Genomic DNA, 13,558 nt, shown 5'->3' with positions numbered 1-13,558 from the left:
CAACGAAAAATATTAGTAATGTATTCTGTGAATATTTAGGGTAGAAGAACTTTTGTCTATATGTAAATGCATGCGTTCCACGATTTCGTCCGTAAGTTTAGACAAATTTATGGGTGGTGGGTATAGATGTATAATAGTTAAAATGTTTGGAGGTGTTTCAATTGAAATATGTTGATTTGATCAAATACAGAATTATGGGCTCTGCTAATGTGGTTTGATATGATTGAGGGTGATTTGGTTGGTTTACAACCGATGCTTTTCTGGCTTTTACAGACGAGTAGGACTGTATATGACTATTATTATTTTTGCAAATATCTAACAAAAACAAATTGTGGACTTCCATATAAATAATTACATTTCATTTTTGTGATTTTTTGTGAATAGCAAAATTCGCCTACATTAGCTGTTGTTTATGTACGGGAACAGTTGAATACTGTTTTTGTCTAAGGCTACAATTGCATGTGAGGTGCACATTTACACCCATGACCCCATATCATACACATGAGAACAGGACTCACGAATAATTAACAAGAACTCCTGTATACCAAAACAAAGTAACCAGAACTCCGTTAATTGAAGTAGGATTAATTTGTTTCGATTACGGATGTTTCATAACTAAAGAGAGTACTAAATAGAATTATGATTTATAAATACTCAAATAGTGTGTTAAAACTCTACATGGATTTGTTTTTTCAATTTCTCCTATATAATTTTACATTACTAATCATTTATTTTTATTTTCTTCCTCTCCCTCTTTAAGTGTCTACACACGCAAACAGTATCTACCAATCTTTCTCCGAACGAATTTACCAAATAAAATTTGGAACACCCCGGAATCGGTATAATTGACTTTTCTTGGCATTCATGCACTCAATACATTATAACTCTTAAATAAAAATCAGACAGCTCAAACTTTATATACATACTTAAATCTAATATATTAAGATTTTGGTCTGATCTTCATCCTATAATTACAAATGTAAATGCCATGAAAAACCCACCACAACAAATCTAGATAAAAAATGAATTTTAGACACTTCGAATGTTATAGCATTTAGTGAGAGAGAGAAAAATATATAATAGGTGATATAAACGTGATATAAAAAGGAAAATAAAGAGAAATGGAAGATACAGTTTCTTAAAAAAAAAGAAAAAGAAAAAAAATCTAAAGATCATTGTTCAATCGGCCAAATCCATAGAATTGGGGGATATTGTTTCTAGCCCAAGGCACAAGGGCCATGTTGGGTTAATGATAGGAGATAACCACACGCAATATATATATATATATATATATATATATATATATATATATATATATATATATATATATTCACTTCTTGAGTTAGCATTTGGGATTGAGTTAGGTTTTTCATATTATTTATTCTAAGATGGTATCATAGTCAGTTCTGATCCTGTGACATATATATATATATATAAAAGGCGCATTTGAATATTTAACTTATATTTTGAATTAGTTTTTTATAAAATCGATGTTAACAAAAATACGGTAGTATATTCCTAAACCAAATGAATTCCTTAACATTGGTCTTTACAAAATTGATGTTAACATGACTTGGGGGTATTACGTAATGTATTGGATATCAACAATAATCCTAAGAGATTTTAAGGATAATTGGAAAATGATAATTGTTTACTTATAAACTAACTCAATTTGTTATAATTGTTATTATTTATACTTATTAACTTATGTTTTATTATATCATGTAATATTTTACTGATCCAAGATTATTGGAACCCGAGAGCATGAAAGCAATTCACATTCAGTGAGTAAGATATTATCTAAAAGTTAAAAATGAAAACACTAGATGTTTAAGTGATTTTAGAATTATAGAGTTATGTTAATTTAGATTAGTAGGTTACAAATAATTTTATGTATTGACTTTCATTACTTTAAATATTTCTTTTAAATGATAGCAAATATTCAATTATTAGGGGAAAAAATTGAATTGCCTAATAAAAATTGTCTGGAATGATTTTATTTTTCAATTTGTAGGTTAATTTGAAGTAATTAAAAAAATTGATAGGATATTTTAAAAATTTCCAAAAAATATTGGTTTTCAAAACAATCAATGTTGCGAAAAAACATTAGTTTTTAAAAGAATCGATGTTGTTTAGCACAAAATAACATCTCTAAAAGCCAATGTTGTGAAACAAAAAATATGGATTTTTAGAAAAAAAATCAATGTTGTTTTCTGCTAACTAATATCAATTTTTAGAAAAATCGATGTTGTCATCAATTCACAACATCGATTTTTCTAAAAATTGATGTTGGTTTATACATATTTTACATTCTTTTTTGTTATTACTTACTATGCAAATTTGATTTTTTAGAAAACTGATATTGAAAGTCCATAACTATCGATATAAAAAGTATATTTTCTAGGGGTGTAAATAACAATCCTGCTTACTCTGGACAAAAAAAAACAAAAATACTGCTTGTAGTAAAAAAAATAACTATTTTTTTTTTACTTTGACATTGGTTTAAAATATCTAGCAATTTAAATTATTAATGATTAATCTCTATTAAAAAAATTAACGTTTCTTTTTTAATGACATCTTTTCTCTTAATTATATTTTTTTATTTACAAAACTCAAACTGAAAATCTTATTTAAAAAAAATTCAATCCAGTACCACCCTTACCATGACTTGTTGATCAATCCTAATTAATATCTAAAGTGAAGAAGCAACATGAGAACATATTCAAATAAAAATCATAAATTATTTTTTGATGATTCCAAATATAGGATAAATATTTCTTATTTCGATACTAATTTTTTAGTGTCTTTTCCATTTTTACTTAAATGATTTTAACTCTTATATTTTTAATCCATTGGAATATTTTTGTTATTGTATATGTTTTCACTGTTGGTTCTTATATTCTCAGTACTTAAATAAAAGCTATAGAAACCAATTTTTCTATATGAAAAAAAAATATAAAACCAATATAAAAGTTAAATTTAGGCCTCAAATATATAAAAAAATCACTTTAAACATAATTTTATTTTTGAATTTTCCATATTTTCTTTAAATATTGTTTCAACATAATTCGTTGTTCATTACTTATATATTAAATGAACACATCCAAACTTAATTTAGTCATCACTTTCATGTTTTATATGGTTCAATTAGTGGCTATCCTAAGTTTGATACCTTAATTATTTGAATCTTGATATTTAGACATCCTTAAAATTTAAACATCTAATACATACTTATTTTTATCTTTATCTTTTTCTTCCTTTCATATTATAATACTTATCATACTTATATTTATCTATCTTTTATCTCTTTATCTGGTGTGTAACAGTATTTGGATGTCTATTAATTTTTTCCTTATCATTTATGCAACTCTCAGACGGTGTCAACAATTGACAATGAGAACAAAGAACTACTTTGTAAAGGACCCACTTTGGGATCAAATATCAATCACTTCACACGAGATATATTATGCAAATTGGATATAGCCACGAGAAAAACGTCATTGCTCTATCTAAAAAAATTATATATGGGAAGAAAACAAACTTTTTCATGTTAGGAAACAGTTTTCACGTCTATATACATAGGTGCGGTATGAGGTTCGATCAAAGGCATAGAAGCACTAAAGTAAAAGAACATAGAACGAGTGAAGTACGTAGAGATAAAATTATAGAAACAAGAATGAAGGTAGCACAGGTGCTGCACATGAACGGTGGCGTTGGACACGCAAGCTATGCAAACAACTCCCTGTAATAATTCATGGTCATAACATTTTGAAATTTTGTAACGCTCATCAGTTTTGAAAGCCATTTTGAATGGTTGTTAATGGATGATAATGGCCAATAAAGAATTGTAACAGCCAATAATGAGTGGTAATGGCTGATAAATGCATTCTTGATGGTAGAATGCCTATATAAGCACATGAATTTGGTCCCTGAGCTCATCCCTTCGAATTCAGTCTTATACACCATCTAGAGAGTGGAAGAGAGAGAGCTTGGAAGAACCAAAACAAGAAACTCTTCATAGCAATGGCTGGAGGTATGTTTTGATCTGTAATTTCCGCATTTTATTAATAACCTGTGTTTCTTTGTAGTTTGTAATATCACAGGTTAAAAGAGATTTGTTCTAACATTTGGTATCAGAGCAAGAATTGCCTCTGCCTTGTCCATTTTCGTTTTTCGGTATTTTCCGATTTGATTTTGTTTATGGTATGAAGGGCCTTGTTTCTTAAAAAATAAAATTAGAAATATGTATTTCGTTTGATTTCCTTAATTTTGGCTTTTGAATCGTGAAAAATGGTGTCCGAATGAATGAAAAATGAACGGGTCTGCGTATGGGTCGGGTTTGACCCGCTAAAGGTTGAAGATGATGAACAGTGTTTTAAAAAAAAAAAAAAAAAAAAGACAAAAACTCCTACGTTTTGTGCTAGCTGGGTATCGAACCCTTGACTCCAAGAACACTAATGTATGTGCAGGCCACTAAACCAATAAGGCTTTTCTGATATGTTGTCGTTTTTAATACGTTATATACACATTGTGCTTTACAGTTTTTTGAATTTTGATTTAATTTATGCATGAATATATTCTAGAACATTTTATTCTATGCATATATATATGAAATCAAATGCATAATATTATATTTCAATTATAAAATTATATGAGAATCTTATTCATAATTATATTGTATCTTGATTTTGAAATGCAAAATACTATTTATTCTCATATAATAAATTTTTATGTCTAAGTGATCTTTATGATTTTGATTAATTATGGATTAGCCACAGCATCTATATTTGATTAAAATTATATATTAAGTTGGTTAAAGATCATATAAGGAATTAGACATAATATTGTAATTAATTATACTTATATAATGAATTTTATCTCACAAGAATTTTTATTATATCTGTATAATTAATTGGGATAAAATGACGTATTATTTTTCATGATTTACCCACAGGCATCATGATGTATGGATAATTTGTCGATTTTATCATAAAGTAAAAATTTACGATAGAAATTAAATTATTTTCATATTGTACCCGTAAAGCATGAATATTAAGCAAATAATTTGATTATTCTATCATAAGGTTTAATTGTTTCTTATTGAATTAAAAATTTAGCCCACAGGCAATTTTTATGTCACAAGATTCAATTTTATGGTATGTTTACATTGGTAAAAGATACAATTAAGATTAGTATGCCTCAAATTTTGACATAAGCCTTTGAATTTTGCAGCTTCTCAAACTATTAATTTTTCTGATATTCAATGTGATGTTCCCGAACTCAAAGGAGATAACTATAAGATATGGAAGGAGAGAATTCTTTTACAATTGGGGTGGATGGACATAGATTATGCTATAAGGAAAGACGAACCACCTGCAATCACAAATGAAAGTAGCCCAGCTGACGTTGCGCTATATGAGCGGTGGGAACGATCCAACCGGCTCAGCGTGATGTTCATTAAGACTAAAATCTCGGCTGGGATACGTGGTTCTGTTGACCAGCATGAAAAGGTCCGAGACTTGCTTAAGGCCATTGATGACCAGTTCATCACTTCAGATAAGACTTTAGCAAGCACCTTGATCATGAAGTTTTCTTCTCTTCGGCTCACCAGTGTGAAAGGTGTGCGTGAGTACATCATGAAAATGCGAGATATTTCAGCTCAACTTAAGAAACTAGAGGTTGATATGTCTGAGTCCTTCCTAGTGCATTTCATTTTGAACACCCTTCCGCATGAATATGGGCCATTTAAGATTTCCTACAACACACATAAAGATAAATGGTCTATCAATGAATTAATGACCATGTGTGTTCAGGAAGAAGAAAGGCTTGTAATGGAGATGGGTGAGAGTGCACTACTGACTACTGCTTATGGGAAGAACAAAGCAATTAAGTCTCAAGCTTATCAGAAGGGGAATGGTAAAATACCACCTCAAGCTGATATTAAGAAGGTGGCAAAGTGTTTCTTTTGCAAGAAGAAGGGACACATGAAAAAGAATTGCCCCGGATTCCAGAAATGGCTTGAGAAGAAAGGTAAATCAATCTCATTAGTATGTTATGAATCTAATATGGTTAGTGTTAATATTAACACCTGGTGGATTGATTCTGGATCTACTATTCATATTGCAAATTCTTTACAGGGTATGCAAAACCTAAGGAAACCAGTGGGAAGTGAGCAAAGCATTTTATCAGGCAATAAGCTAGGCTCACATGTGGAGGCCATTGGAACTTGCATTTTGACTTTAAGTAGTGGCTTTATTTTAAAATTAGAAAGGACTTTTTATGTACCAAGTTTTTCCCGAAACTTGATTTCTATTTCAAGGCTTGTACCGTTTGGATATTCCTTTAATTTCAAAGACACATCATTTGAGTTATTTTATAATTCTGAATGTGTTGGGAATGGTATATTGTCTGATGGTCTTTATCTTCTTGGTTTACAAAATAATGCCACTTATAGTTCTATGCATGTTCAAACTGGTATTAAAAGGTGTAATATTAATGAGAATTCCTCTATGTTATGGCACCGGAGATTAGGACATATCTCCATTGAGAGGATTAAAAGGTTAGTGAAAGATGGGGTACTCAATACTCTAGATTTTGCTGACTTTAAGACTTGTATGGACTGCATTAAGGGTAAGCAGACCAACATGTCTAAGAAAGGTGCTAATAGGAGTTCAAGCATATTAGAAATAATTCATACTGATATTTGTTGTCCAGATATGGATGCACATGGTCAGAAATATTTTATCACCTTTATAGATGATTATTCACGATATATGAATGTTTATTTGCTTCATAACAAATACGAAGCATTGGATGCCTTCAAAGTCTTTAAGGCTGAAGTTGAGAACCAATGTGGCAAGCAAATAAAAATAGTGAGATCAGATAGAGGTGGAGAATACTATGGCAGGTATACTGAGAATGGACAAGCACCTGGTCCCTTTGCAAAGTTCCTTCAAGAACATGGGATTGTTGCCCAATACACTATGCCTGGTTCTCCGAATCAGAATGGTGTGGCAGAAAGAAGGAACCGAACATTATTGGACATGGTGCGGAGTATGCTTAGCAACTCCAATCTTCCTAAATCCTTGTGGGCTGAAGCACTAAAGACGGCAGCGTATATATTAAATCGTGTTCCAACCAAGGCTGTCCCAAAGACACCTTTTGAGTTATTTAAAGGTTGGAAACCGAGTTTGAAACATATGCGCGTTTGGGGTTGTCCGTCTGAGGTGAGAATATATAATCCACAAGAGAAGAAACTTGACCCGAGGACCATTAGTGGGTATTTCATTGGATATGCCGAAAGGTCTAAAGGTTATAGGTTTTATTGTCCACATCATATTACTAGGATTGTGGAATCAAGAAATGCCAAATTTATTGAAAATGATTTGATCAGTGGGAGTGATCAATTGAGGGACTTAGGTTCTGAAATTGATTATATAGAATCTCAACCTTCCACGTCAAATGAAATATTGGTTGTAATTCATACCCCTCAAGTTCAAAGGGATGATGAACAACACATGATTGGCATTCCACAAACTGTTGTTGATAATCCAGTAGATCAAGTTGATCATCAAATTCATGAAAATGATGAACAACCAGTTGAACAACATGATCCCCAAGAAAATGTTGATGCAACATTAAGGAGGTCTACTAGAGTAAGAAAATCAGCTATTCCTAGTGATTATATTGTATATTTGCAAGAATCTGACTATAATATTGGAGCTGAAAATGATCCTGAAACTTTTGATCAAGCCATGAGTTGTAAAGAGTCAAATTTATGGTATGATGCCATGAAGGATGAGATGAGTTCCATGCAGAGTAACAAAGTTTGGAACCTTGTAGAGTTGCCTAATGGGGCGAAGGCCATTGGATGTAAATGGGTCTTTAAGACCAAAAAGGATTCATTAGGCAACATTGAGAGATACAAGGCAAGACTTGTTGCTAAGGGATTTACTCAAAAGGAAGGAATAGATTATAAAGAGACTTTTTCTCCAGTATCTAAGAAAGATTCTCTTCGTATAATCTTGGCATTAGTTGCTCATTTTGACCTTGAGTTGCAACAAATGGATGTGAAAACAGCTTTTCTTAATGGTGATTTAGAGGAGGAGGTTTATATGAAACAACCTGAAGGTTTCTCCTCTAATAGTGGTGAGCATTTGGTTTGCAAGCTTAATAAATCTATATATGGTTTAAAACAAGCTTCCCGTCATTGGTACCTTAAGTTTCATGGGATAATTTCTTCATTTGGTTTTGATGAAAACCCCATGGATCAATGCATATACCACAAGGTTAGTGGGAGTAAAATATGCTTTCTTGTTTTATATGTAGATGATATTTTACTTGCAGCCAATGATCGGGGTTTGCTACATGAGGTGAAACAATTTCTCTCTAAGAATTTTGACATGAAGGATATGGGTGATGCATCTTATGTCATCGGCATTAAGATTCATAGAGATAGATCTCGAGGTATTTTGGGTCTATCACAGGAAACCTATATTAACAAAATTCTAGAGAGATTTCGGATGAAAGATTGTTCACCAAGTGTTGCTCCCATTGTGAAGGGTGATAGGTTTAATTTGAACCAATGTCCAAAGAATGACTTTGAGAGGGAACAAATGAAAAACATTCCTTATGCTTCAGTTGTTGGAAGCCTCATGTATACTCAAGTATGCACAAGGCCTGACATTGCTTTTGCAGTTGGAATGTTAGGAAGATATCAGAGTAATCCAGGTATTGACCACTGGAGAGCTGCTAAGAAAGTGTTGAGGTACCTTCAAGGGACCAAAGATTACATGCTTATGTATAGACAGACAGACAATCTAGATGCGATTGGTTATTCAGACTCAGACTTTGCTGGTTGTGTTGACTCTCGTAGATCAACATCTGGGTACATTTTCATGATGGCTGGTGGAGCTATTTCATGGAGGAGTGTTAAGCAGTCTTTGACTGCTACTTCTACCATGGAAGCTGAGTTTGTCTCTTGTTTTGAGGCTACATCACATGGTGTATGGCTTAAAAGTTTCATTTCTGGGCTGAAGATAATTGATACTATTTCAAGGCCTTTAAGAATTTTTTGCGATAACTCAGCTGCTGTCTTTATGGCTAAGAATAACAAAAGTGGAAGTCGAAGTAAGCACATCGACATTAAGTACTTAGCCATTAGAGAAAGAGTAAAAGACAAGAAAGTGGTCATTGAGCATATAAGCACTGAGTTGATGATCGCTGATCCTTTAACTAAAGGCATGCCACCGTTTAAATTTAAGGATCATGTAGAAAGAATGGGACTTGGTTCCAATTTATGATTGTATACATATATGTAAAAATTGAAACTTTTATATTATGATATTTTCTCATATTTTGGTGCACATTGATTTATTTGAGAAAAATTATGTTTTGGACCAAGAATAAACATTGGGTTTATTCATGAAGTTTTATTACCACTTTAAGTATACTGCTTGGGAAATTGAGTATATTGTAATACATAGATGATATTACTCGTTATAAGAGGAACTATCACTATGATTCATATATTCATTTCTTAAGAAGATTGAGCATTAAGTCAAAATGTTTGGACCAAGTGGGAGAATGTAATAATTCATGGTCATAACATTTTGAAATTTTGTAACGCTCATCAGTTTTGAAAGCCATTTTGAATGGTTGTTAATGGATGATAATGGCCAATAAAGAATTGTAACAGCCAATAATGAGTGGTAATGGCTGATAAATGCATTCTTGATGGTAGAATGCCTATATAAGCACATGAATTTGGTCCCTGAGCTCATCCCTTCGAATTCAGTCTTATACACCATCTAGAGAGTGGAAGAGAGAGAGCTTGGAAGAACCAAAACAAGAAACTCTTCATAGCAATGGCTGGAGGTATGTTTTGATCTGTAATTTCCGCATTTTATTAATAACCTGTGTTTCTTTGTAGTTTGTAATATCACAGGTTAAAAGAGATTTGTTCTAACACTCCCTTGTTCAGGTATACTTATACATACAACTTAAAATCATGCTTCCTGTGTTCATTTACCCAATAAAAAAGTAATAAACATAAATTTGATTGAATAGCAATGCTAATAATATCCACAATATTGTATGTTAATTAGTTAAGTTTGATCTCGGCAACACGAATGGTGTGTTTAATTAGTTTAGATGATCAAAATAAAGAGAATGAAAATATAAGAGAAAATTTTGAAGGTATGAGATTCACGAGGAATACACACAATTTCTTTTCTCTATTTTTCTCTCCTTCCCCTCAACCAAAACGGCTTTGATTATTATCTAAAATCAATTTCAAACATGTGTAAAAGATAAAAGACAGTAACACATGAATGTAGTACAGTATATGCTTATTACTAATTATTCAGTGTCATTGGTTATAACTTATACAGGAAAAGGTGATTTGTTTGACAAAGCCCATAAGAGAGGAAGCCATAACAAGCCTCTATTGCAACACCGTCCCCAGAAGCTTGGCGGTTGCAGATTTGGGTTGCTCTTCTGGACCAAACACTTTGCTTGTTGTGTCTGAATTCATCAAAATTGTGGAGAAGCTTTGTCGGGAGCTAAACCATAAATCTCCAGAATACAAGGTCTTTCTGAATGATCTTCCTGGAAATGACTTCAACAACATCTTCAAGTCCCTTGATAGCTTCAAAGAGAAGTTGTGTGATGAAATGGAAAGTAGGATTGGTCCATGCTACTTCTATGGGGTTCCTGGTTCTTTCTATGGCAGGGTTTTCCCAAATCAAAGTCTTCATTTTGTCCATTCCTCTTATAGCCTTCACTGGCTATCTAAGGTACACACACACACACACACACACACATATATATATATATATATATATATATATATATATATATATATATATATATATATTAATAAAATATTTTTCTTACTTCTATTAGTATTTGTATTTTGTAGGAGCTTTTAATATAATATGTGCCTTGGGGAATGGCAATATCTCTGTGTATTCTCTTTCAAATGCTCTTTCTCTGATCAAGTTGAAATTTTTTGAAAATCAGCAATTTGGTCTTGATTCTCATTTAACTACTATGTTGATTTAAAAGTGAAACTCATCAAAATTATTGATTTTCAATAAATTTTAACATAGAAAAAGTATCTAAAAAAAGTGCCATTAGTATTTATGGTTTTAATTAAGAAATATGCAAAAATAGCTAACTGTTTGTTGGTGATTTTATTAGGTTCCGGAGGGTGTAGACAACAACAGGGGCAATGTTTACATTGGCAGTACAAGCCCGACAAATGTTGCGAGAGCTTACTATGAGCAATTTCAAAGAGATTTCTCTCTTTTTCTCAAGTTTCGTGCAGAGGAATTAGTTAAAGGAGGTCGTATGGTTCTAACATTTTTGGGAAGAAGAAGCGATGATCCCTCTAGCAAAGATGGTGGCTACATTTGGGAGCTTATGGCTACTGCTCTTAATGATATGGTCTTGCAGGTATACTTCGCCCAGTAATTTGTTAGTGAATTATTACACTTACAGATCCAGTTTCTCATAAGTTGATAAAATGACTCCCCAAAAGATGATGCAGTTTTGATGTAACGGTTAAGGTAAACTGAAAAACTTGTCTGTTCAATATTTTGTCATAAAAAAATTATGACGCAGAAGTTTCTCTTTCGTAAGTAACTTAAAAATTGAGTATTAATTAACACCACGTTGTTACTAGTTTTTTAAACCAAACTTATAATTAATGCACATCCTTAATACCATAAGTGGAAAAATAATCTTTATATACAAACCATTCCTTCTCGCCAAATTTAGCTTTTTTTTATCTGTATTTTTTTATATAAGCCATAATGTTTTCTATATGCTCTTTAATTGTTTTTTGAAATAAATAAATTTGAGGATTACATAAGAATTGTTTTAACATTTGATGATCTGATTAATTACATAAGAATTGCGTGTGTTACTATATATAAACATTCTTTATAATTTTATTTTGGCTATTAATCACACTGTCTGTATTTTTTCATGTGAATTATCATAGTAGACCAGAAAAAATGCTTTAAATACAATGCAAATTAATTGTCTGTTCAAACATATAATTGACTAACTTTGGAAAGATGCATGAATATAAATCTTTTTACTGTTTGCTGCAGGGAATCATAAAAGAAGAGAAATTAGATACTTTTAACATTCCTCTATACACTCCATCTCCATCTGAAGTGAAATTGGAAGTTCTTAAAGAAGGTTCATTTGCCATCAATCGTCTAGAGGTGTCTGAAGTGAATTGGAATGCTTTTGATGACTGGAACGCTCTTGAATTTGAATCTGAAAGGTCTGATACACTTAGTGATGGCGGATACAATGTGGCACAGTGCATGAGGGCTGTGGCAGAACCAATGCTTGTTAGCCACTTTGGTGAAGCTATCATTGAAGAGGTTTTTAGCCGCTACCAACAAATCTTGACTGATCGTATGTCCAAGGAGCAAACTAAGTTCATCAATGTCACCGTATTATTGACTAGAAAAGCATAAGCAAGAAGTTTGCATCTATATATGGTTTCTCAAATGGTATTGCTGTAGTCATAGTTTAAAAATCCGGTTCTACTAGTCAGCTCGGATCGGTCCAATTGAGATCTGATGATATAACCGGGCCGATTTCGTTATTGAACCGATCATGCATTTGATCTGGAATGACCCGGTCAAACCCTTCCGGTTGGTGTAAATTCGACGATCCTGTCTCGTTTTTAAAATTTGTTTCACATAAAAAAGAAAACAAAAAATAAACGTTAAAAAAAATTGAGACTTGTGTAATTGTGTTATCAATTTTAATACTTCAATTGTTATTTTAGATTTTTAAGTATGAATGATTTTTTCTTAATCAATTAATGTTAGTTATATATCTATATATCATATATACAGATATAATTGATTTTTTTTATACATATATATTAGATCAAATCGAGCTAGTTATTGGTCTATGAATTAGATCAGTGACCTACTACTTTAACCGGATCAATGACTAAACCGGATTAACTTTGGCTGTAGTTGTTCTGAGTTGTGATTGTTTTTGCTTGTTAGTTTTTCTTCTAGCAATTAACTAGCTAGCTAGATGTTAAGTTGGAGAAAAATAAAACTAGTATTGTGTGGTTCGGTAGTAACTTTTTTAATATTCTATTATGTAATAAAAATTATTAATTTATGTGAGATTATGATAAATTTTTTATGGATTTCAGATGGGAAATGAATTTTGGACAAAATTCTTGTTGCAAATGAACATATTTTGTCCCAAATTATTTCAAAGTCTTTCCTTAAACCTTCATCATAACCGGTCTTTTAATTTCCACACATGCCAAACCTATTTCCTTGACAATAATGGAGAAATTAAGGGAAAGAAAATTAGGACGACTTTGATGGCAAATTCTGCAGAGGACACAAGTATGTAGAACAGGTTGCAATTCAAAGTAGAGGGCTAGCTTTAATGCAGAAACACTGAGGACTCGTCTAATTAGTAAAGTTTCTTCCATCTATGGCTAGCGACAATCGAAAAAAGATTACATTTCCTCCTCTATGAATTTGGTGAAGCACAGCGCAAT

At 31.9% G+C, this 13,558-nt stretch overlaps 1 protein-coding gene across 1 annotated transcript; it reads left to right on the top strand.

Moving 5' to 3' along the window:
• The first annotated feature begins 3,676 nt into the window (after positions 1-3,676).
• On the top strand, positions 3,677-12,497 carry LOC100814233 (S-adenosyl-L-methionine:benzoic acid/salicylic acid carboxyl methyltransferase 3). The gene is made up of 5 exons (XM_014768547.2): positions 3,677-3,744; positions 8,721-8,730; positions 10,392-10,796; positions 11,203-11,457; positions 12,120-12,497. The coding sequence occupies exons 1-5, from the start codon at positions 3,677-3,679 to the stop codon at positions 12,495-12,497; spliced, it is 1,116 nt and encodes a 371-aa protein (XP_014624033.1).
• Positions 12,498-13,558: the final 1,061 nt, after the last annotated feature.

Source organism: Glycine max, chromosome 16 (genome assembly GCF_000004515.6).
Source record: "Glycine max cultivar Williams 82 chromosome 16, Glycine_max_v4.0, whole genome shotgun sequence".
Classification (NCBI taxonomy): domain Eukaryota; kingdom Viridiplantae; phylum Streptophyta; class Magnoliopsida; order Fabales; family Fabaceae; genus Glycine; species Glycine max.
Note: the sequence above shows the minus strand (reverse complement) of the source record. Positions and strands in the feature narration are given on the sequence as shown.